This window comes from Barbus barbus (genome assembly GCF_936440315.1).
Source record: "Barbus barbus genome assembly, chromosome: 29".
Classification (NCBI taxonomy): domain Eukaryota; kingdom Metazoa; phylum Chordata; class Actinopteri; order Cypriniformes; family Cyprinidae; genus Barbus; species Barbus barbus.
The window spans coordinates 6,609,947-6,636,309 of NC_136757.1; the positions used below are offsets into that span (position 1 = coordinate 6,609,947).

At 37.0% G+C, this 26,363-nt stretch overlaps 1 protein-coding gene across 2 annotated transcripts; it reads right to left on the bottom strand.

Annotated features, from left to right (window-relative positions):
- Positions 1-843: 843 nt before the first annotated feature.
- On the bottom strand, positions 844-26,363 carry LOC306849744 (mitoferrin-1). 2 transcript variants are annotated; one of them, XM_079385021.1, is made up of 5 exons: positions 26,120-26,283; positions 25,398-25,510; positions 7,522-7,750; positions 5,993-6,049; positions 844-3,856 (listed from the first exon to the last, which is right to left on the bottom strand). In XM_079385021.1, exons 3-5 carry the CDS (start codon positions 7,742-7,744, stop codon positions 3,309-3,311), a joined length of 828 nt encoding a protein of 275 aa, XP_079241147.1. In that variant the 5' UTR covers positions 7,745-7,750; positions 25,398-25,510; positions 26,120-26,283; the 3' UTR covers positions 844-3,308. The 2 variants fall into 2 exon arrangements, with proteins under 2 accessions (XP_079241147.1, XP_079241146.1); XM_079385020.1 differs by lacking the exon at positions 25,398-25,510 and having other exon boundaries at positions 26,120-26,363.

Below are 26,363 nucleotides of genomic sequence, written 5' to 3' on the forward strand. Positions count from 1 at the left end.
AAAAAAAAAAAAAAGTTACAAAATCACAAATTCAAGCTATAGTCACATAATGAGCAATAAAGTCACATTTTCTTTAGTTTATTTTTGTTTTGGGGGGGGGGGGGGGGGGAATTCAGCTTGTTGCCAGTTGAAGTACTAAAATTAAATATTAATAAAAACTATATAGAGTATTTCACAAATAATGAGAATAAAACATTTCATTATAGTTTAATCGTAGAGACATGTCAAACATTATTTAATTGTATTTAAAGTAAAAAAAATCACTTCTATACAAAGCAGGATTTATACTGTTATGCTAATTTGACTCATAATACTCAAAACACAGTCCCTTGTTGTAATAGAAGTCACTTTCTCTGGATAACAGCGTCCTCTTCTGTCCAACAAATAAACATTTCAAACATTTTATAACAGCTTTTAGATAAAGCAGTAAAATTCAGTCAACTAGAATTAGATTTACGCTCTTCTCAGAATAGGTTGAAACATTTATAGGCTAAGTTATTCAAAAATGTTATTCAATACTTGTCACCTTTGCCATTTTAACTGATGAATTTGAATTCAGAACTGTTTGGGTTTACATTTATTTAAACAATGTTTAAATTATTGGTTTAAAAAAATAATTGATATACTTTAGGGAGTATTTCAAATCTCAAAACAAGTATTTTTGATACAGCAATAACCAACAGGTTCCTGCAGTTTATTAATTTAACAATGAAACTGACATTTCTGAAGTTCTTGGTTTATTTTGAGGCCATAAAATGAGCCTTACAATCACATCCGCTGAATATGCATTCATGACAAACATTCATCCAGTGTTACAAACATACTAAAGACGCGTGTCATTTGATCATTGTGCATTTTATTTCAGTTCCAGTGTTTCATACTGTAGCAGCATTTCCACCATCAGTTTTAGAGTCTACATTTGTCATTTTCATTGCAGTAAAACACAAAACATAACTTGCGTACACTAGATGGCACCATTTTTTAATTCAAAATCTTTCCACTTCTACACTGTGAGCACAGAGCAGCCAAGACATGAATTGGTTCAAGACACATATTTAGAGCAACACTGCAATGGGCAAATATCAGAAGAAGACATTGATAAATCTGTTGTGTGTTTTCTCATAGAATATAACAGTGATGATCAGACAAGATTAATATACACAGAGCAAACGCAATGTTGTTAATATTGGACCCAAAAGCAAAACCTTTAAAAACATACAATTTAAAATGCTTTCAAATACAATGTGTATTTTAAAACAGCTAGTTTTGCAGAGCAAGTACAGATAAGCATTTCAAAATGCTGGACACAGAGAAAACAAACCCATGGGGTTTCCACCGTACAACACGGAGCCAAATCTGTCCTTAGTCAATCAAATCTGCTTTGTGCGGCCCTTCATGAGAAATATCACCACATCCATCCAATCAGTTGCATCCTAAAAAAGAAAAACCTAAAACGCATTCCTATACAAATCACAATAAGTCAAACGCTAACATTGTTCCCCAATCCGAAAGGTCAAATGTGTAAATTAGTGATAAGCTATACTGTAATGGTAGTGAGTGAATAAGAGGGCAGAGGACAAAAGTCCAAGGGAACAGGAAGTGAGAGAGGACATAGGAGACACAGACCCAACAGAACAGCTAGAGCTGAACCGGTCAGCTCAGTAAAAACAGAAACCAGTGCTGTCAAACAATTAAATCACATCCAAAATAAAAGTATTTGTTTGCAATGTGTGTGTGTGTATATATAAAGACACACATGCATGTATAGATTTAAGAAATATATAAATTATGAATATAAATATATACACATGTAAATATTTTCTAAATGTATACTGTATGCGTGTATTTATATATGCACAAATATAGGCTACACAGTACACATTATGTAAACAAAAGCGTTTTATTTTTGGATGCGATTAATCGTTTGCCAGCACTATGAAAAACCTCTCGCACACGGTCTTTTACTGGAAAACAAGGCAAGCTTTCTTCTGAATGGACGACTGAATCTAGAGGCAGAACACAGGATGAGTCAGCTGCATATTCACAAACGGCTCAGAAACAGAATAAATCTGCTCCCAGACTCAAATAGATCGTCACAGCTATGAAACCCATCTACTTCATTAAGGAATAAAGATTTCATTCTGGGTTTGGGATTTGAGCTGCACACTCAATTCTCAGGGTTTTAACAAGCAGAAAAACGTCTAAAGCTGTAAAACCCACTGCATAGATCAGATCTCATAATTATGTCACAGGCTTGACTGGTAATATATATCATTGTTGACAACTACGTCCTTAAACAGCAAAAAAAAAAACTCATTTAGAAATTCTAAGTGCTGGCAGTTTGATTAAATCAGCATTCAATTCTTTGGAAATCAAATTTCAATAGTAGATTAGTCCATCTAAAAAAATGAAAAGTGTCAAATATTTGGAGTTTTCATAGCACAAGTAATCTAGTCTTGAACTTTTGTCATGTTTTATGAAATTGAATTGAACGTGAATAAAAATGAGGCAGCGTTTGTTCATTGTAGTACAACTACAGAAACCACAACCTCAGAAAACTTGAGATGCTAATACTGAACCTATTGAACTTCCATTCCTCACAGCCACACTTTTAATATGCCACCTTCCCTGACGGAGATCAATATGCATTAATATTTTCTTTATAAAACACATCAAGGTTCAAAAAAATAAATAAAACATCCAAACTGAAATAGAACAAAAAAAAAAGCAAAGCTTGAAGCTCGGGCAGCTTTCATAGATGATTAACCAATAATAATAATAATAATTATAACAACAACAATTAAAATTGGTCTTATCTTAAACAACAATTCAGGAATGTCTTAAATTATAAAATATTAATAAAAACAATAAAGTAATAAAATCAAACTCTCCTGAACCCCTAAAATATTAAAAAGTCCAGAAAAGCCAATAAATGAAAAAAAAAAAAAAAATGTTCTACCGCACTGGTTTGTTGTGTCACTGAGCAGACGCTGTGTGTGTGTGTGTGTGTGTGTGTGTGTGTGTGTGTGTGTGTGTGTGCATATATAAATACAGATGCACACCATCACGCTCAATCATAAATTACCTTCCTGTTTCAGTCATGTTTACACGAAATGTTCTGTAGTGTGCAGCATCCATACAATTCTTATAACAACATTAAACTCTTCAAATAAATTAATACGTTAGCAACAAACACAGAAGCTGCTGGAGTGTCTACTTTCCCCTTTGAGCTGAAGGCATCTTCTGTCGTCCACTGATCTTCACACTCACTCTTTGGATGGGCTGAACAGATTCAGTGCTAGCGGGCCTCATGTAGGGCTGGCCTTGTGAGCGTCCCTCCTCAGTTCCTGGATGTGCAGTTTCTGTTGGGTCAGAAAGTATTTGAAGAACTCATACACGGACCAGGCGATGGCCGTAGACGGCATCTGATAAATCACCCGCGCTCTGATGCCTTTAAAGAAGGCCGGCACGCCGCCCAGCCGGTACACTGTCCTGAGCGCATTGACCATACCGGAGAGATGTCCGCTAACATGCGCTGAGCTGAGCACCACGTTCTCCTGTGTGTTTAGCAGTGTCTTGCACACGTCTAGAGGAGTGGTTATGGCACCAGACACTGCGCCGGCCGCCGCACCGGACAGAATGTGCGTCTCGGGCCGGTACTGGCGCTGGGGGTTAAAATGTTCCTGCATGTATTCATATGTGATGAAGTGGACGGCCTGGAAGGGGATGTTCATGGTCAGTTGAGTGCTGTAGCTGCGGTAGAAGGCGGCCAGTCCTTCCTTGCGACTGACCGTCAGGACGCAGTCATACAGGCTGCGGTATGGAGAGTTATACATCTGCATCCTCTGCTTCACCACTGACAGAGAGACAATGAAAAAGGCTTGATGTAAAACTGTATATAAAAGTATGAAAACGCCCGTCTTTGCAAGTATCCTCATAAACAGTCATTTAGGTCTTAAGGGAAAGTAAACAGCTGAGAAAGAAAATGCAATAGTATATTATTATATATTAGTGTAATAGTATATTGCATCCGGATGTTCGGTCTTAAATGGGAAGCTACCTATTATTCCTCCTGTTTGTCATTCATGTTAATCAAAAATCTCTCACTGCTCTTGGCTAAATTACTTTTGTAACTTGTTTATTGATTGATTTATATAATGCATGTGGCATTTCTATTGTAATTTTTTTGTCCTATTGCTTGTAATTAGTTACTTCTCTTCAGTTTTTCCTTTTTTTTAGGCTTGTATTAGTTCTGTTATATTGACAGTGATGACAAGAATTATAAAAATTGTATGGTTTCAAAACCTTTGAGATCATAAAATAAATATATTGTGATATATACACATACTACCAGTCAAAAAATAATAATATATTATCAATATTTAATACACTGATGAATAGAAAGATCCAAAGATCAGCATTTATCTGAAATAAAAAGCTTGTGTAACATTATACACTTCAAAAGCTTGGAGTCACTATCATTTTTTATTTTTTTGTGTGTGGGGGGAGGGGGGGGTGGAGGGTATGGAAATTAATACTTATTCAGCAAAGATGCTTTAAATTGATCAAAAGTGATAACGAGATTTATAATGTTACAAAATATTTCTATTTCAGATAAATGCTGTTATTCTGAACTTTCTATTCACCAAAAGAAACCTGACAAAAAATAAATAAAAAAAAAATCTACTCTATTAGCGGTTTTCAACATGATAATTTAATTTTCTTTTTTTTTTTAAAGCAGCAAATCAGCATATTACAATGATTTCTGAAGGATCATGTGACGGGAGTAATGCAAAAAAATAAAAATAAAAAATAAGCTTTGAAATCCCAGGAATAAAATTACATTTTAAAATGTTCAAATTGTTATAATAATAAAAAAAAAAAAAGTAAAAAAATCTAAAAAAGTAAACATCTAAATTTTACTGTTCACTGGATCAAATAAATGCAGACTTGGTGAACAGAACAGACTTCTTTAAAAAAACATTACCAGTCAAAAGTTTTTGAACAGCAAGATTTTTAGTGTATACCATTATCGTGATAGAAAATTTTGGTCATATCTGCCACCCCTATCTGCTAGTGTTATAACTAAAACTGCTCATTAAAAACCCATATTTGTCAAGGCATGATGTATTTTTGTAGGCCAAAACCTAAAAACAAGTTTGAAGTTCGGTTTTTTGAATGGATTTTTCAGTCAAATGCAAGTCTGTGTTTGACACAAACTCAAGATATGTTTGCGTTTTATTCTACGACATGAAATACATTAGTGTGTTCATTTGTGAAAATTATCACAATGAATAGATTTTGGTCATGGACCTTATTTTCGGCAATAATCCAAGAATCCAGTGAAATTCCTATTGGATTTTTGAGGAAAGCAGAATGAGATTGCCTTCAAAAATACATCACTGCAGTAATATAGTGTGATATTTTATGCACTGGCCAATATCAGTGTCTGATTGGCTGGTTAACAAAAGTACACATTTTGTGTTTTCAAATACTTTGTGCAAATATGTACTCCAAATTTGACTAAATTCTTTGAATCCAGCAATAATGTTTGCATCATATCTGCTATTATTATACTGAAATCAGCCATTAAAGTGTGAAACTTTTAATAATGATGTTACTTTCTTAAAGACCACACAGCCATTTCAGACAATTGTCAATTTACTACAATTGATTTTCTATGCTCATTAAAATGCACATTAACTGTATTAATTACATATTATACAATAATAGTTATAACAACGCACTTGATTAATGACTTTTGTTTCTATTGTCTAGACCAGGGTTTCCGAACTTAATGAAGGAAATGCAGGAAGTTTGTGAAATGTTGAAAATCTTAAGTAAAAATTATTGTTAATGAAATGTGGAATTTCTTGGGCATATTCTCCTACAGCTATCTTGAAGACCCCAAATCAAACCACTTTACAGTGTACTTATAACAGTATTAAAACACAACATTCATTATTGACTGGTATTGATGATAGAAGAATACCTTCTGCTGGGTTCATGATAGCATCGTGGAGGACAGTGGCAACACTTCCCGCCACACCTGAAGTGGAAGAGAGAAGGAAAATCATGTACATCATATCAAGTTACAGAAACAGAAACTCATATGCTACATTTACAACGTCCTATAAAACAGACAAAGGGGCACTCCACTTCCCATTCCTTTTCCTCAAGACGACGGCACAATGGAAACACAACAAACCTGAACCTGAGAAATTATAAAGTCTTGATCTCTTGCTCATCAGTTCAGAGCTCTGAAATCAGAAATCTAGCCAAGGACATTAGTCCTAGACATTAGGATAGTTCACCAAAAATGAAAATTGGCTGTTAATTTGCTCACTCTCAGGACATTTAAGACATAGGTGACTTTTTTCCATCAGTAGAACAATAAAAAAAAAATAAAAAAAATTATATATTGGTGATTCATAAAATGCAAGTCCACAGCTACAATCACTTTCAGAGTCCAAAAAAACACAACACAAAATTAATACCAGTGGCTCCTGACGATATAGTGAGGTCTTATGAAGCGAAACAGTCGCTCTGTGAGAAACTGAACATTAGTTACAACATTAATACCTGTAATCCAGAGCCTCAGGCAAACGGTCCGAAGTGATGCCCGGTTAGCGAATTAATCATTCTTTTGAACCAGCTCCATTTATGAACTAGCTGAACCAGTTCACCAAATCGGAATGAACCGTTTATTCACGTTATATGCTTTAGACGTGTAAAACAGCCGTATTACCTGACATCATTTTCAGGTACTTCAGTAATATAATTAAATATATGTAGGGATGTAATGATTAACAGTGAGCCGGTTGAAAATCGATTAAAATGTGACAATAGTTTTGTTGTTTACATTTACATTATAATTACACTGTTATTTAGCAGACGCTTTTATCCAAAGCTATTTACAAATTAGGACAATAGAAGCAATCAAAACCAACAAGAGCAATAACATGCAAATGCTATATTAATATATCATGGCGTTATATTTAAATTTCACAAAGAAACGTGTAGCATTTTGTCCAAGAAATAACAAAAGGACACATTTATTTGTCTTAAATCTTATTTTGTAAAAAAAACAAACCGTGATTCGAATCGTGAGCTGAGTGTATCGCTACATCCCTACATGTGTGATGCCATTGCATGATTACATATCAAACTGGCGAATCAGTTATTTGAACCAAAAGCAAACTGTCTGAAAGAACCAAAATACGCTTTCCTGTTTGCCTATGAATTACAGTTAATAACATTATAAGTAAAGATCAACTTCTTGCACAGACCAATCGTTTCACTTCATGAGACCTATTTAGTTAGGAGCCACGGATATTAATTTTGTGTTGCCCGATATGCTTTTTGTGTTGCATTTTATGAAATCACCAAGGACCACGGTTTCAGCTGAAAATCTTCTATAGAAAAAGTATCTTAAATGAGGGTGAGTAAATTAAAAACAAGTTTTCAATTTTGGGTGACCTATGCCTTTAAGACCTCACAGAATAATCCCTTCTCCATTACCGTTAGCAACGTGACTGTTGCCTCCGTTCTGTATGACATCACTAAGGCTGCGCTTGATCCGCTCGTAGCAGGCGAAATAGAGTGCGTGTGCGGGACCGGCCCCCAGCACAGTGATATTGAGCCCCCTCAGGGGCCGAAGGAGGCCCTCTGTCCGTACAATCCTCTTCAGTGCACCGTACACACTGCGGTACTGAGCCTTTGGGTCCGGCTGTAAACTCTGCATACGTGTCTGTGGACAGAAAGACAGCAGCATATAAGCCTATTAAGTATCAACCATAAAAAGAACACTTGATATGCAAAACTAAATTTGCAAACAAAGTTTAGGAACTAGACCAAATCATGAAGATCACTTCTGGCACTTTCTGATGTCATAAGTGTTTTATTCAATTCCACCAAAAAAAAAAATAATTACAGAGACCCTAAAAAAAGAAATTGCCTGACAGAAACAAAAAAACAATGGTTAAATTGTTAACAAGAAAGGGAAGGAAATACCATCAATATGTAGACAGAGATAGAAGCAGCCAATCTTTCTGCTTACCCAACATTTCAGATCAGTTCTAAAAACATGCTTTGTTTAATGTGAATGATTTGGCAAGAATCCTCTCAACACACAGACTGGACGCACAGGAGCCAAACTTTTAGAAACCTACTGAAGCTTATTCTGCCCGAAAACCGCCCACTCAGACATGAAGAGATGTCGGAGCAACAAAACCAACCAGTTTTTTTGCTGCCAATATACTTCTGGAGGGAGTATCATTTATACTGGCTTCCCAGACTTGAATTTTACCACATATGAATATTACTAAATGTTTTAAAAATCATTCTGATTCACACTAATTGTCTTAATAGTGATTCTGAACATTTGCGAACAATTTCAAATGATTAGCTAAAAAGAACTCACAGTATTTGGCTTGTTAGAACATGTTTCTCTATACATGCATACGATGTAGTGAAAGAATCATTGAAGCCTGTCTATAGTCCATATAAAACAAGTTTAAACCAAACCAAAATACTTATTTTTCAATCGTTTTTCTTTTCAGTTCTTTGTCTCATTATCCTTCTAATTCTACCTCTTAAATCTAAACACTAGACAGGCTGGTGTGACCGGTTACAGCTTACTTTGAACAAGATACTATTACAGCCAATCACAAGGGTTGAATTATCGCTTCTTTAAATAAAGAACTAAACAAACACCCAGATATGTCTGAATTTGCCCAAAACTTTCATCATAAAATCCATGTCATCAAACAGCAACAGCTATAATCTGGAATATCCTGGAACAACAAGAGAGATCTTGCTGAAAACATTCATCAGGGTGGACTGAGTCGTTTCAAACTGATTTAACTCTGCAACAGTTCTGTAATCGCAACTCATGCTTCACTATATCAACAATTTAGGGCTGCCACTAATGACTATTTTTATTTTGATTAATCTATCGACTAATTTATCGATTAATCTAAATGATTAATTTCCCACACACACAAAAAAACAATTTAACTTGATATTTTATTAAACCAAATGAAATCCAAATTTCTATGAAATTCTTTTTTTAAAGTAAAGTGCAACAGAGTGCAAGAAGCAAGTGTCCATCTCAGTCCAAATCACTGAAATCAAAGTTCAGTATTTAGTGTAAGAATGACAACATATCCACGTGTTCTAGTCTACTAATAATAAAATTATAATCAAAAAAACATTTTTTAAAAGGAGTATTTACCAGAAATATTATTTACCAGAAATTTAGGTGAAAAATATAAATGTGCAGTTAAAAAAAAAAAAAAAAAAAAAAAAAACCCTTTAAAAAAAAAAAAAAAAAATATATATATATAAAATCAATTAATTGGAGATGCTTTTGATTATTAAAATTTAATGGAATGGAATCCAGAAAATAATGGAAAACAGAATTTGGTAAAGATAAAACTGTAAAACTCAATTATACAGGCTTTTTGATTAATAAAATTTAACCATTAAAACAGAGTATAGAAAAATGAAAATGGAAAAAAAATTAATTTGCAAATAAAACTGATTTCATAGGGCCTATTATAATTTTTATTTTTTTGGTAATAAAAATAGAAGTGAACGATAGCCTTTAAAATGACTCAATACACATATAATAGCAATGATGCAATAATTAGTTCAAATAAAGTATCAAAAGCAAGAAATCATATGGATTACGCTTTACAACAAAGGCCTGCAGGGGCGCCGACGGCCTGATGATTGTTTTGACACATTACTGCGCGATCTAATCCTTGTTTAATATCGACCAAGCACCATTTAATTCAAATGTCCACTTAATCTTTAATATTTGGCCATTTCTTTAGGACAGAAATGCTATAGCCGCTGTAATTACATGAATATGTGGACATCAAACCGTATAAACTCAGAGCGAGGATTTGTTTGTAGATTTATAAATGATTTACCTCTCAAATCTGATGAAATGGCGCACATTGCGTTTCCAGATGAACGTTATAATATATAATTACTATAAACACAAACTCACAACAACATGCAGAGATGAGTTTGAGACGCTCAACACATGTAAATGATAACAGTTTCTGTGGAGCTACTGTGAACGGAGCCGCTGTGAGACGCACAAACTTAACCTACACGCATGGAAATAATTAAAGAGCATATACTGTGTTATACATACTGTGTTAAATAATTATATGTATCGCATATAATGATTTAATTAAATCATAGCGTTTGTGAATTCACAATTCTGCTTAATTATGATTAAATGGGTTTAATATATCATGCAGACTTGGAAAATAGTCTAATAATGTGTTTTATGGATTATCGTCCATGAAATGCGCCACTTCCGGTATTTTGCCGGTTAATCGACGCGAGCTAAATGAAGTCGACGATTTTTACAAATCGACTAGTCGACTAAAATCGACGAATCGCGACAGCCCTACAACAATTAAAGCAATACTTTTACAAACTTCCGCAACTATTTTAGGAATACATTTCAGTGCATTCTGGAGGGCTATAGAAAATGAAAAGCAAGAAGAGCAGATAAAAGTGTCACAGGAAACACCAAGCCAATGTAGTTTCCACAGTTATAGTGGCATGTAAAGCTATGAACATATTTGAAAATCCAAACTTGAATGGGTTCCACACTTCCCCTGAGGGGGAAAAAAATAAAAAATAAAGGGAGACAGCACTTCTTGGGACTTGAACACAATTTTTTGTATCCACAGAGCAAAACAAAACAGTAAGATTGTTCTTCTCACATTGCAATTAAAAAAAAAAAAAAAAAAAAAGCTAGAAGGTGGAAAGACTGGCCTTGTTGTAATCTAAATTTGCACCGCTGACATTATATGAGCACTTAAACTGAACTGGTTACTATCAAGCAACTGTCACAGAAGAGAGGTACCAGTCACGAGAGGAATGCGAGTGTGTTACACACACACACGTACGTGTAAATAACGGCCTATTAATTTCAAAACGTCCCATCCCAAATGCAAAAGACACTCTTGCACACTCACACCCTTCTGGACGTGTGAGATTACGACCTCTGCCCTGGCCCACCCATCAGCCATGAGGAGTGCCTCACACCAGCCCATCCGTTCTGCACTGATTACTGATAATACTCTGTAGTTACCGCCACCAGGCCCAGCGTTTAAACCAGCTGTCAACTTTCACCTGCCATTGAGGTTGCACTTTTATTTAGCCTACATGCATATAACATTATTGGCTATTGGTTTAAATAATTGTTGTTTGATAACGGTTTTAAAAAATATTTTTCAGCCTGCCAGTATGTCAGTGAATTTAAACTAAGTATTGGTGCATGCTATTTGAAAGCCAAGTGCCACTAATGTTGTGTTTTAGTAATGTTAAATAAAGGAGTTAAAGCATTTATTACATTTTTTTCCTTATGGTATCAAGTTGTGTACTTTTAGTGGTATCGGTACAGAGTATCGTTACATCCCCAATATTATATAGGAGTGGGGGAAAACGCCCCCTAATGTTTTTCCCAAAATAACCACAAGACAAAAATCAAGATACATTTTTATTGTAGCTATGGACTATATTGACGAGAGTGATGTAGAGGTTTTCACCATGAAGCACTCTGGTGATGTACCGGAGAGAAAACAGATTTCACAGTAAATCTCCTTTTCAGCAGTAAGAAAAAAAGTGTTTTAAAGCTTGTTTTGTAAAACATCACAGTTATATATGATATCAGAACAGTAAGACCTGTAGATAGAGAGTACGTGTTAAGAAAAATTATTATTTTCAGAATGACAATTTTTCTCTCAAACAGTCAGTGGGGTAAAACACCTCCATGGGGCAATGGGCAATTACTGTTATTCTGTTCTGAATATCAAACCCTTTGTTTTTCCCCCATCAAGTGTATTCGAACTAGATGGTTGAATAAAAATACTTCGATTTTATATTTAAAAATTACCTCAAGTTAGCATCCGGTATCTACAGGTACATCTCAAAAAATTTGAATATTGTGAAAGTTAATTTTTTCTTGTAACTTATTTCAAAAAGTTAAACTTTCATATTTTAGATTCATTACATGTAAATTAAAACATTTAAAAAGTTGATGATTACAGCTTACAGCTCATGAAAACCAAAAATCAGTATCTCAAAATATTAGAATATTTGCATTTGAGTTTCAATAAATGACCATCCCTGCAGTATAAATTCAGGGTATCTCTTGTTCTTTGAAACCACAATAATGAGGAACACTGCTGACTTGGCAATGGTCCAGAAGACGAACATTGACGAAGTCACAGAGGGTCATTACTGAAAGGTGTTGACTGGAAGGAAGAATTTGGGTAGGAAAAGGTGCACAAGCAACAGGGATGACCGCAAGCTTGAGAATACTGTCAAGCAAAGCTGATTCAAACACTTGGGAGAGCTTCACAAGGAGTGGACTGAAGCTGGAGTCAGTGCATCAAGAGTCTCCACGCTCAGACGTCTTCAGGAAAAGGGCTACCAAGCCACTTCTGAACCAGAGACAACGTCAGAAGCATCTTACCTGGGCTACGGAGAAAAATAACTGGACTGTTGCTCAGTGGTCCAAAGTCCTCTTTTCAGATGAAAGTAAATTTTGCATTTCATTTGGAAATTAAGGTCCCAGAGTCTGGAGGAAGACTGGAGAGGCACAGAATCCAAGCTGCTTGAAGTCCAGTGTGAAGTTTCCACAGTCAGTGATGATTTGGGCTGCCATATCATCTGCTGGTGTTGGTCCACTGTGTTTTCTGAAGTCCAAAGTCAACGCAGCCATCTACCAGGAACTTTTAGAGCACTTCCTTCTGCTGACAAGCTTTATGGAGATGCTGATTTCATTTTCCAGCAGGACTTGGCACCTGCCCACACTGCCAAAGGTACCAAAAGCTGATTCAATGACCATGGTGTTACTGAGCTTGATTGGCCAGCAAACTCGCCTGACCTGAACCCCATAGAGAATATATGGGGTATTGTCAAGAGGAAGATGAGAGACACCAGACTCAACAATACAGATGACCTGAAGGCCTTTATCAAAGCAACCTGGGCTTCCATTACACCTGAGCAGTGCCACAGGCTGATGCCTCCATGCCACGCTGCATTGATGCAGCAATTCATGCAAAAGGAGGCCCAACCAAGTATTGAGTGCATAGAAATGAGCATACTTTTCAGAAGCCTGACATTTCTGTTTAAAATATCCTTTTTTTATTGATCTTATTTAATATTCTAATTTTCTGAGACACTGAAATTTGGGTTTTCATTATCTGTAAACCATAACCATCAAAATTTCAACAAATAAAGGCTTGAAATATTTCACTGTGTAATGAATCTATATAATATATGGGTTTCACTTTCTGAAATGAGTGACAAAATATTGACCTTTTTCACGATATTCAAATTTTTTGAGATGTACCTGTATGTGCACAATAAGTGTATTTAGCTAGCCGTTAAGCATCACCTAACAAAATGTTTCAAATAGGCCATTATAATTTTGTAACTCATAATTATCGATTATATTCTTTTCATATTATGAGATATTATGAATTACAATTTTTCCTTTCTTTTTAATTCAGTAGCAAACAAGCTTCCATAACTTTTGAGTTTTATTATTAGAGTAAAGGGATACAAATGCCATAGGTACCACAGTTAGTTCTGCATATTTATCCATAGTCTATGAAAAATATGTAAATTGTTTCACAAGGGCAAGTACAAAGTATAATCAAGAGCTTTAAAGTCTAAGTTATGTACCAAGCTATTTGTATCCACTGATATTTGATTGGAGAAATGTTTGCTCTTTATTTGCCTTAAAACATTCCAACAGGTGCCTATAAATTCTTAATTAAAATGTTAAATGTAGGATCAAATAGCAATATCACTGGTAACTGCATTTGTTAAACCAATTCATTCAGAATAATATTATGCCATTAATGAAATCGCATCATATGACCCCTTTAATAGCAGTGGAACTGGTGCCACAAAGTTATATAGATCAAGTTTTCCTTTCTCTTTGGAGTGTTACAAGCGGTTCATGCATAGATAAGACAAAGACTCAAATCTCAAAACCAAAGAGATATTCTTTATAAAAGTTAAGACTATGCCACGCCCCCCTAAAATGGCTCATTCAAACACGCCCCCACGTCACGAAGTGAGAAGATTTTCATAACACCGCCCAAATTTATACGCAATGAAAGAGGGCGATATTCTTATTCTTGCTGTAGTATTGTTGCTGCCGCCGGTGTCATGTCGTGGAGACGCTGTGAAAGCGAAACTACTTTGTTTGGGCTTCCAAAAGAGGACAACTAGAAATCAGTGGTTAAGTTGTATTTACAACACTGTTCCAGAACAGTACAACGCAAATATTCTAGTGTGTGCGCAACACATTTTACGGAGCACTATTTCCTGAACCTGGCAGGAGAGTAGCCTACAATGCTGGCTTGCACAAAGGGCTGTTTCTATAAAGTGGGGCAATTCCAAATTTGCAACGTTTAATTTGACGTTTCTGACTCGCAGCCTGTAAGTATGTTTCAGCTACTGACGATTCAAACGCAAGTTTTGAGCTGTGTAGGGCTGTCAAAACGGCTGAAAAACTAAATTCGAATTTAAAAAGGCATAATTTTAGTTAGGGGGGAAAAAAAGCTTTTGACTTCTCTCCTGAGGCCACAAGAGGGCGCATCGAGCAAAATATTACTAATCCACGGTTCTTCAAAGCATAAAATAACACTACTATCTTTGAAAAATGTGCATAATTATATATGGTTAAACATTAAGTAGCTTAAACATTTAGAAACAAAACAGAGTCATGTATACACAGTTTAATACAGAGCATGGAAAACAAATCAAAGAGTAACGTTACTTTTCTCATTTAAAAACATGAGACGCAGTGGAATGGGGAGAGACCTTACAATAATTTTAAATGGCTTTCTAAATATCCGACTCTCTTTTGTGAGACGCGAGTGCAATGGTGATAGATGTCCCTCTAGAAAATGCACAAAATATGCGTTCTGTGTGAACGGCTTGGTTCCAGTTTTAACGCAAACAAAATCTCCGCATTGATGTTCTCTTTTTCCGCAGTATTTTGAATGAACAACGTATCCAGTGGGTTCAGCTGGATAGGCTAAAAAAAAAAAAAAAAAAACATTAAAATGCAAATGACACCTACCTACATCGTCATTGCATCTCGTGTGCCACTGATAAGGCTGCCTGACGCATACCTAAAATTTGAATGCAACGTTTTGCATGCGAATGTAGATTTTTATGTTTTGTTCTTTTTAGCAACGTCATATGACCCCTTTAAACATTACTCTGGAGCTCTGACATCCCTCAATGTAAACATTAACCATTTCAGTCTTCACTTTATGCAGTGCAAAAAGAGCACACAGCTTGTGCTGTAAGATGGACAAAGTAGTAACTAATTTGCATTGTTGTAATGCGTTTATATTGGGTCAGTGTATTGAGAGGAAAAGTACAGTCATTCATCCTGTTTCTCCATTCTGGCTCTTCTGCTATTGCTGCATTTCTCTGAATTGACTCACACCCTGTCGCTTACTGTACATGAATCACAATATTACCAAACACTGGCATAGAGAACCATGTGAGCTGTTAAAGATCCATTTCAGTCACAAACTACAGACTACCAACACATTTAAGTTTAAGTGGGTGTTAGACCATATTAAAATGTAATTTGCAATGCAATTATCTTCCATTTTAGAGTGAAACCAAATATTCTTTGGGAAACAAAAGTTGAGCATAACATGACATTGAGAAAAGTGGAACGTGATATTAGTTAAAAAAGTAAATCGGGTCAATTTTGTGTCACCTATATTTTGTAATGGAAAATGAATTAATCAGAATCAGAATAAGCCTTATTGGACAAGTATGTTTACAAATACGAGGAATTTGTTTTAGGTGACAGAAGCTCCACAGTGCAACAGAGAGAAAGCAACAGGACAGGACACAGATAATAAAGAATACAAATATCCAAATAGGCAATGTACAAAACAGCATAAACAATATATAATATAGACAATTATGGTGTACAGGTCTGATATGTGCAAATTTGAAATGGCAAAAATTAGATATATAAAAAAGCAAGCAAGTGTGGTGAATAAATAGAGTTGTGTGTTCCGCGTTTTATTGCCAAGTGTTCATGACATGGATTGCCTGAGGGAAGAAACTGCTTGTGTGTCTGGTCATTCTGGTGCTTAGAGCTCTGTAGTGTCGAGCAGACGGTAACAGTTCAAAGAGGGAGTGTGCTGGATGTGAGGGGTCCAGAGTGATTTTACCAGCCCTTTTGCTCACTCTGGATGAGTACAGTTCTTGGAGAGTGGGGAGGGTTGTACCAATGATTCGCTCAGCAGTCCGGACTACTCTCCGTAGTCTTCTGAGGTTAGATTTGGTAGCTGAGCTGAACCAGACAGTTATTGAAGTGCAGAGGACGGATTCAATGATGGCAGAGTAGAATTGTTTCAGCAGCTCGTGTGGCAGATTGAACTTCCTCAGCTGGCAAAAGTAGTACAACCTCTGCTGGGCCTTTTTCACAATAGTCAATGTGATTGTCCCACTTCAGGTCCTGAGAGATGGTGGTGCCCAGGAATCTGAATTAGTCCACTGCAGTCACAGTGCTGTTCATGATGGTGAGCGCAGGAGGGTTTCCCCTTTAGTCCACAATCATCTCCACAGTTTTGAGCGTGTTCAGCTCCAGGTTGTTAAGACTGCACCATACAGCCAGCTCCTTAACCTCCTGTCTGTAAGCAGACTTGTCACCATCCTGAATGAGGCCGATCATTGTGGTGTCGTCTGCAAACTTCAGGAGCTTGACAGAGGAGAAATCTTTAGATGTGCAGTCATTGGTGTAGAGGGAGAAGAGCAGTGGGGAGAGAACGCAGTTCTGAGGAGCTCCAGTGCTGATGGTACGAGTGCTGGACGTGGATTTACCAAGCTTTACTAACCGCTGTCTTTCTGTCAGTAAGTTGGTGATCCACTGACAGACGGAGGTGGGGACAGAGAGCCGAGACAGTTTATTCTGAAGGGTGTCCGCGATGGTGTTAAACGCGGAGCTGAAGTCCACAAACAGGATCCTCACATAAGTCCCTGGTCTGTCCAGATGCTGCAGGATGAAGTGCAGTCCCATGTTGACTGCATCATCCACAGACCCGTTTGCTCTGTAGGCAAACTGCAGGGGGTCCAGTAAGGGTCCAGTGATGCCCTTCAGATAAGCCAAAACCAGTCTTTCAAATAATTTCTTGGCTACAGACGTTAGAGCCACAGGTCTGTAGTCATTAAGTCCAGTAATTTTGGGTTTCTTTGGGACGGGGATGATGGTGGAGCGTTTGAAGCATGAGGGGACTTCACACAGCTCCAGTGATCTGTTGAAGATCTGTGTGAAGATGGGGGCCAGCTGGTCAGCACAGGATTTCAGACAGGCTGGTGTCACTTCGTCTGGGCCTGGTACTTTCCTTCTTTTGTTCTTTCTGAAGACCTGGCACACATCTTCTTCACTGATTTGAATTGTAGGTGTGGGGGAGAGGAGGGTTGCTGGAGGTGTTAATGGTTGTGTGGAGAAGTGTTCAGGGCGGGTGTGGGTGGTTTTTTCAAACCTACAGTAAAAGTAATTCAAATCATCTGCCAGTTGTTGATTCTCCAGAGTGCTGGGGGATGGTGTCTTGTAACTGGTTATATCCTTCATACCTTTCCGCACTGAAGGAGGATGACTAGAAGATAATTTATTCCTTAGCTTGTCAGAATAATTCCTCTTTGCCGCTCTGATCTCCTTTTCCAGTGTGTATTTGGCCCGTTTATACAAGACTTTATCCCCCTTTCTGTAAGCATCTTCTTTGGCCTGACGGAGCTGTCGGAGTTTTGCAGTGAACCATGGTTTGTCGATATTGTAGGTTAAATGAGTCCTGGTAGGAATGCACATATTTCTGTGTGTACATACGACACACAGAAACTGATATAAGATGTTACAGTCTCTGTGAGCTCGTCCAGACCGTTGGCAGCAGCTTCAAAAACAGTCCAATCAGTGAGAGAAACAGGCTTGTAAATCCCACTCGGTTTCATTAATCCATCTTTTAACAGTTCTTAATACAGGCTTTGCAGATTTAAGTTTCTGCTTGTAGGTTGGAATAAGATGAACCAAACAGTGATCAGAGAGTCCTAAAGCTGCTCGTGGAACAGAGTGATATGCGTCCTTTATTGTTGTGTAACAGTGATCCAACATATTACTGTCTCTGGTGGGACATGTGATGTGCTGTCTGTATTTTGTCAGTTCGCAGGAGAGATTTGCTTTATTAAAGTCCCCTAGAATGATTAAAACAGAGTCCGGGTGTTGTTGCTCACTCTCTGTGATCAGATCAGCGAGTTTCTGTAAAGCTGTGCTCACGTGCACTTGCGGAGGAATGAACGAGCAGAACTCCCGCGGTGAATAGAACGGCTTGCAGTTAATGAAGAGCGTTTCTAGATCTAAACAGCACATCTTTAACACAGTTATATCTGTACACCACCTCTCATTTATGTAAAAGCAAATCCTGCCGCCGCGCGATTTCCCCGTGGATTCCACATCCTGATCTGCTTTGATCAGCTAGTAATTAGGCAGATGTAGTACGCTGTCCGGTATGTCGCCATTTAGCCAGGTGTCCGTGAAACACAGTGCAGCAGAGTTAGAAAAATCCTTGTTTGTCAGGGTAGTAGTTCGTCCGTTTTGTTGGGTAGAGAGCAGAGATTTGCCAGATGGATGCTAGGCAACGGCATTCGAAATCCACGCTCCTTAAGCATTTGGCCAGAGGTACGGCTCCACCAACTACAATGTCCAGCAAAACGTCCGAGTAGTCAAAATCCGGTAAAAGATTTTGTGTTGTGTCCTGCCGAATGTTCAGCAGGTCATCCCTGGTAAAACTGATGGTATTTGAGTAACAAAAAACAGGAAAAACAAAAAAAACAGTACAAACACTGAAGAGCAATGTACAGTAGCTGCCATCTGCGGCACCATCTCGAACTAGAAAGCCGCCTTGTTTTAAACTGTGAAAAAGCACAACGTGCACCTTTCTCATCCATGAGCATGAATGATTACAGATAGAGACTAGGAGTGTGTGAGTAAAGGTCATATATAGAAAAGCACACCAAGTGTCCTGAAACGCTCCTTAGATGTGCTTCAAGGAAGTGACGAACCTTGTACAGCTAGCAAGTCCCCCACTATCTCACACACACTGGAAATTCCAGTTTTACTACAGCCTGAATCACTACAGACTAGGGCTGTCGCGATTCGACGACTAGTTGATTTTTAAAAATCGTCGACTTCATTTAGCTCGCGTTGACTAACCGGCAAAATACAGGAAGTGGCGCATTTCACGGACGAGAATCCATAAAACACATTATTAGACTATTTTCCAAGGCTGCATGATATATTAAACCCATTTAAAAATCATAATTAAGCAGAATTGTGAATTCACAAACGCTACGATTTAATTAACTGATTATATGTGATGCAGTTCACACAGTATATGCTCTTTAATTATTTCCATGCGTGTAGGTTACATACATGCGTCTCACAGTGGCTCCATTCACAGTAGCTCCACAGAAACTGTTATCATTTACATGTGTTGAGCGTCTCAAACTTCATCTCTGCATGTTGTTGTGAGTTTGTGTTTATTATAACGTTCATCTGGAAACGCAACGTGCGCCATTTCATCAGATTTGTAAGGTAAATCATTTATAAATCTACAAACACAGGAGAATACGTTACGATTTCAAAATAAAAGCTCAAACCCTCGCTCTGAGTTTACACGTTTTGATGTCCACATATTCATGTAATTACAGCGGCTATAGCATTTCTGTCCTAAAGAAGGGCCAAATATTAAAGATTAAGTGTACGTTTGAATTAAATGCTGCTTGGTCAATATTAATCAGTAATGTGTAAAAATAATCATCATGCCGTCGACACCCCCTGCAGGCCTTTGTTGTAATGCGTAATCTACATTAGCTCTATTGTTTAGAATACATTGTTTTTTAACATTTTTGTTCAATAAAACCATATGATTTCTTGCTTTTGATATTTTATTTGAACTAATTATCTATAATTACTGCATCATTGCTATTACATATGAACTTTAAGTCATTTTAAAAGCTATTGTTCACTTAAATCCATTTTTATTACCACAAAAAAAATAATAATAATTATGGGGCCTTATGAAATCCATTTTGTTTCCAAATTCAGTTTTTTTAATTTTATCAATTAAAAAGCCTAATTAATTAAGTTTTACAGTTTTATCTGTACCAAATTCTGTTTTCCATTATTTTCTGGATTCCATTTTAATGGTTCCATTAAATTTTAATAATAAAAAGCATCTCCAATTAATTGATTTTATATTAAAAAAAGTTTTTTTTTCAGAAATACTGCACATTTACATTTTTAAATAAATAAATTCTGGTAAATAATATTTCTGGTAAATGCTCCTTTAAAAAGTGTTTTTTGATTATAATTTCATTTAGCATTCTTACACTAAATACTGAACTTTGATTTCTGTGATTTGGACTATGAGATGGACACTTGCTTCTTGCACTCTGTTGCACTTTACTTTTGCTTTAAAAATATTTTATTAAACCAAATGAAATCCAAATTTATATGAAATAGTAAAATTGTTGATAATTTTTTGCGGGACATTAATAGTTCAGATTAATCGATTAATCGAAAAATTAGTCGATAGATTAATCGAAATAAAAAGAGTGGTTAGTGGCAGCCCTACTACAGACACATGTGCTCCAGTAACTGAATTGCAACACCACTTTACATCAACGTCACAGGACAATTAGCAACTATAATACAGTGACAAAGTTTAACTCACATGTCTGCTTTTAAACGACCAATAAAACTTAAGAAGTCACCAATTGACCAAACAAGTCCCTTGTTCCTGAAGACGCTTTTCTTTTTTTTAAACCAGGTAAAAGCTTAGGGAGGATGTTTGACAAATGATTTACTGGTCTGTCACACATAATTGAAAGTCTGACACCTTATCTTCCGTTAGAGGGATAGTATAACCTACTTTTATAATGTAATATTAGTTCAACATTAATTTAATGTCCTTTACTCCGCATTTAACTTGTTGCATTTTTGATACATGATATACATGGCTCAATAAATTATGACTTCATTAGGGTGAGTGACAAAGTGTTCAAAGTTTTTTTTTTTGGCAAAGGACCTCGAGAAGGGAATTGAACACAGGTCGCCGTGAGCACAGTTGCGCAATATATGCAGCATCAACAAGGAAAGGAAGAATCTTTTAACAGGAAGGAAAGATTTATTTTAAAATGTGTGCCAAGTTCCTAGAAATATACTACATGTATTTTCTTTATTTGTAAACTTGTGCTTGTAAGGAAAAGCTTAAATAGAATTAATCCAAAAATGTAGTAAAACCATCAAGTAAAAGATAACACTTCTTTAACAAAATATTTAAATATAGTTTTGAAAGAATATTTATTCATTCATTCATTCATTCAAATCATGATGTATGAATTAATTCATTTAGGTTTTTGTGGAGCAGCACCACATTACATTTTACTTAATTATGTATGAATATCAATATCAAGACTTAAAATATTTGGAAATTATTTTTTATATCTAGAAATAATAAAATAACTATGTTTATATACTTTTTAATCAGTTAATATATTTGTACTTTGTGTCTGTTACATGAATTTAAACAAATACATCTATAATTTATATACACTGCCCAAAATGATAAACGCAGTTTTGTTTTTGTTCCCATTCTTCATGAGCTGAACTCAAAGATCTCAGACTTTTTCTATGTACACAAAAGGTCTATTTCTCTCAAATATTGTTCACAAATCTGTCTAAATCCGTGTTAGTGAGCACTTCTCCTTTGCCGAGATAATCCATCCACCTCACAGGTGTGGCATATCAAGATGCTGATTAGACAGCATGATTATTGCACAGGTGTGCCTTAGGCTGGCCACAATAAAAGGCCACTCTAAAATGTGCAATTTTACTGTATTGGTGGGGTCCGGCGAGGTCCGAAAACCAGTCAGTGTCTGGTGTGACCGCCATTTTCCTCACGCAGTGCAACACATCTCCTTCGCATAGAGTTGATCAGGTTGTCCACTCCTCTTCAATGGCTGTGCGAAGTTGCTGGATATTGGCAGGATTGAACTGGAACACACTGTCGTATACGCCGATCCAGAGCATCCCAAACATGCTCAATGGGTGACATGTCCGATGAGTATGCTGGCCATGCAAGAACTGGGATGTTTTTATCTTCCAGGAATTGTGTACAGATCCTTGCAACATGGGGCCGTGCATTATCATGCTGCAACATGAGGTGATGGTCGTGGATGAATGACACAACAATGGGCCTCAAGATCTCGTCACGGTATCTCTGTGCATTCAAAATGCCATCAATAAAATGCACCAGTGTTCGTTATCCATAACATACGCCTGCCCATACCATAACCCCACCGCCACCATGGGCCACCCGATCCACAACTCTGGCATCAGCAAACCGCTCACACACACAACGCCATACACGCTGTCTGCCATCTGCCCTGTACAGTGAAAACTGGGATTCATCCGTGAAGAGAACACCTCTCCAAAGTGCCAGACGCCATCGAATGTGACATTTGCCTACTCAAGTCGGTTACGACGACGACCTGCAGTCAGGTCGAGACCCCGATGAGGACGACGAGCATGCAGATGAGCTTCCCGGAGATGGTTTCTGACATTTTGTGCAGAAATTCTTTGGTTATGCAAACCGATTGTTGCAGCAGCTGTCCGGGTGGCTGGTCTCAGACGATCTTGGAGGTGAAGATGCTGGATGTGGAGGTCCTGGGCTGGTGTGATTACAAGTGGTTTGTGGTTGTGTGGCCAGTTGGATGTACTGCCAGATTCTCTGAAACACCTTTGGAGATGGCTTATGGTAGAGAAATTAACATTTAATTCACAGGCAACAGCTCTGGTGGACATTCCTGCAGTCAGCATGCCAATTGCACGCTCCCTCAAAACTTGCGACATCTGTGGCATTGTGCTGTGTGATAAAACTGCACATTTTTAATAAAAGTGGCCTTTTATTGTGGCCAGTCTAAGGCACACCTGTGCAATAATCATGCTGTCTAATCAGCATCTTGATATGCCACACCTGTGAGGTGGATGGATGATCTCGGCAAAAGAGAAGTGCTCACTAGCACATATTTAGACAGATTTGTGTACAATATTACACAAGAGAGAAATAGCCCTTTTGTGTACTTGAGTTCAGCTCATGAAAAATGGGGGCAAAAACAAAAGTGTTGCGTTTATACTTTTGTTCAGTGTATGTATATATGAATATAATAGAGATATATATATATATATATATATATATATATATATATATATATACACATACACACACATTTTTTATTATTATTCATGTTTTAAAACAGTTACTTTTTTGCTTTGGTTACATTTTATAAAAAAAAAAAAAAAGTGTAATTGTCCTTGCCTCTGACATAACACCTCTTTTCTTTTTCTTTTTCGCAGTGACAAAAACAATTATTAAAGTTAAGTGGGTCCATTTTGATTGTTGTCTTCAAATTGTCTATAATCTGAAATTACAAATTCAGAAAATATTTCTGCATGACAAATAATGACAATGCACTATCATGAGAAAGATTCACCCTTTGTCCTAATAACGCCGTATCCCTCTGTGATCTCGGACCAAGTTTCATTCCGTGTCTGCCATCGCTAATACACACCCACGAACGCACAAACCAATTACAGCCCAGTTCCTTCCAGGTAATGCCCAGGGGCCTGTGGTTGGTTAGGCATCAGACGCGTCTCTGTGGCTATGTGCTCTCCAGACACGTATTACGCAGCTCTCAAACGCATAGCACTATGGCGACCAGCAAACGAGTGAAATCTGGCAGCCACTAAGGAAACAATGACAATAGCCTACGCAAGACTCACAGAATAGATGCAGAGCTCAATCTGGCACAGTGACAGACCACTTTCACTCACAAGCTCCCAAAAAGACACTTTTGTCCTGCCGTAACAAACTCCGAGAACTGGTTTGTGAAGAGAAAGAGCTAGAATTCCTACAATAAGGAAATGGATGCAAAGGACTGTTGTGTTCAGTGAACTAGCTGGCAGGCTTATGTTTGAATGAACTGTTGTTTTAAAGCCGGAGCGAGGCTATCCCAAAGATTAGTGCTACGCTCATGCACAAAAACACCATGGCATTTCCACTCAACATCATGAGATGACGCTTTCACCCTGGATAAAATGTACAATGGGGAGAAACAGAGATAACCTTTTGTTCCTCAAAAAATGAATCTGAAATAATGAATCGGACTGAGACAAAGTCATGCTGACTTAACTCATCCGTTTCCTCTATTCGTGGACGCCGTGGCCTAGTGGTCAAAGATCTAGGCCGATCTAACTACGAAGTCATAAGAGGGCGAGCCATAAACTACCACCATTATGACCTTGACCCACTAAACCCAAGATTGCTCAAGGGTAGACTGTCCTTGTAACAAGTATACTTGGGGTCCTATGATTTCCGCAATGCGGAAAACGCAGACGGAATAGCGGAATCCAGTCATAAAAACGGAATTTACAGTTTAACGTGGAATGTCACGGAACGTGTCAAATTTTGAATGAAAAGTAGGTCATTACACTTAAGTCAAATTGCAATATGGACTAGTAGGCCCTATCTGTAAATATTAAGCCGCATAAGTTGATTACCAGAAAAATTAATACACAACACAGAATTTCTGAGGGGGAAACAAATTAAAATTTCATAAGGCTATTTAAAAAAATAAATAAATTAATTAAAATGTTTTTATGCATTCAAATAATTAGACCTGATAAAACACAGAATTTGGTAACAAAACATATGGTGAGAAAAAAAATTTAACATTTCATAGGGCCCTAAACATGTAATTGTTTTTTTAACTTTTAATAAATTGATGTGAAAATGTATAAGTTTCATGATTTTAACTAATTAGACATGCTTTTTTATTAATAAAATGTACTTTAACCATTAAAAAAGGAGTCAATAAGAAAAGAAATTATAAAAATCCAGAAAAATTACAACGTAAAAAAATAATTTTTAAACTGAAATTAAACCAAATTTGTGAAAAAAAAATAAAACTGATTTCATAGGGGCCCTAATATACTGCAAAAAGCATACTTAATTGTTTTTTTATATATGAAGATAATACACTTTAAAAGAAACACTTCAGTGATAATTGTATGGAAGCTCATTTCTGACACAGAATTAAACAACTTTTTATCTCAAAATTCTGACATGCTTTGTTAGTTATGAATTTATTTATTTATTTATTTTTTTGTGCATTGTGAAACCGAAATTGTAAAGAAACAACGTCAGAATTATGAGTTCATACCTCACAACTTTGTATTTAATTCAAAATCACACCTGCTTGGAAGTTCTAGTAATCCTAAAGAGCTCGATTAGCTGGATCAGGTGTGTTTGATGAGGGTGTGCAGAGCTGTGGCCCTCCAGGAATTGAGTTTTGAGAATGGTCTGTGCTGTCAAACAATTAAATCGCACACAAAATAAGTTTGTGGTTACATAATGTGTGTACTGTGTATATTTATTATTTAAATATAAATGCGCACATATACATTTTTTTTAAGAAAAATATTTATTGATTAAATATATAATAAATTATATGAAAATTTATAAATGTAAATATATACAGTGTGTGTATTTATATATACAGTACACATACATTATGCATACAAAAAGTTTAATTAATCGACAGCACTAATATGAGGTTAGTAAGTTAGAGCTTCTTCAGCAGTGTGGGCATCTGTCAGCAGCCAGACGAACTGAAGCATGCTTTAACTGCTGTCTGGAGAGGAAGTACACTATTTTAAAAACTAAAATTAACGTAAACAGCACAGCGCGGTTAAACGACAAAAGCATGGCCGACTGTGCTGGTTTAACTTAGTTGTTGTTGTTTTGGACCAATTTGATAAGGCTTGAGTCATCAAGTCATTTGCCATGCTGATCTAACCTAACTTTGTTTTAAAAGTTAGCTTGACGGCTACGTCGCATAAGACGTCCAGGGCTGCTAACAGCACACTTGAGACCCTGGTGAATGTGTCCATGCCCTGCTGTCTGCTCGGAGTTACCTTGACCGAGTCCACGGGGTACATGACTGTGTGCTCCAGCACTCCGGCCACGGCGCCCGCTGTCATGTGCGTGCCCAGGGACGCGTGAGCGGGCAAACTCTCGTAATCCTCGTCGCTTTTCATCTCCAGACTCGCCAGTACCGTCTCGGTGCGCAACTCCATGCGGGAAGGTTTAAACGCACTGATGCGCGCAGATGTGAAACTGCAGCACGAGACCACTAACACTGTCTGACAGCGTCATCTC

Coding starts and splice junctions, on each gene's coding strand:
- LOC306849744 (XM_079385020.1), bottom strand. CDS start 26,281: ATGGAGTTGCGCACCGAGACGGTACTGGCGAGTCTGGAGATGAAAAGC. Junction 7,751..26,119: donor ACCCCGTGGACTCGGTCAAG/GTAACTCCGAGC, acceptor TTCTGTCCACAG/ACACGTATGCAGAGTTTACA. Junction 6,050..7,521: donor CAACAGTCACGTTGCTAACG/GTAATGGAGAAG, acceptor CTTCCACTTCAG/GTGTGGCGGGAAGTGTTGCC.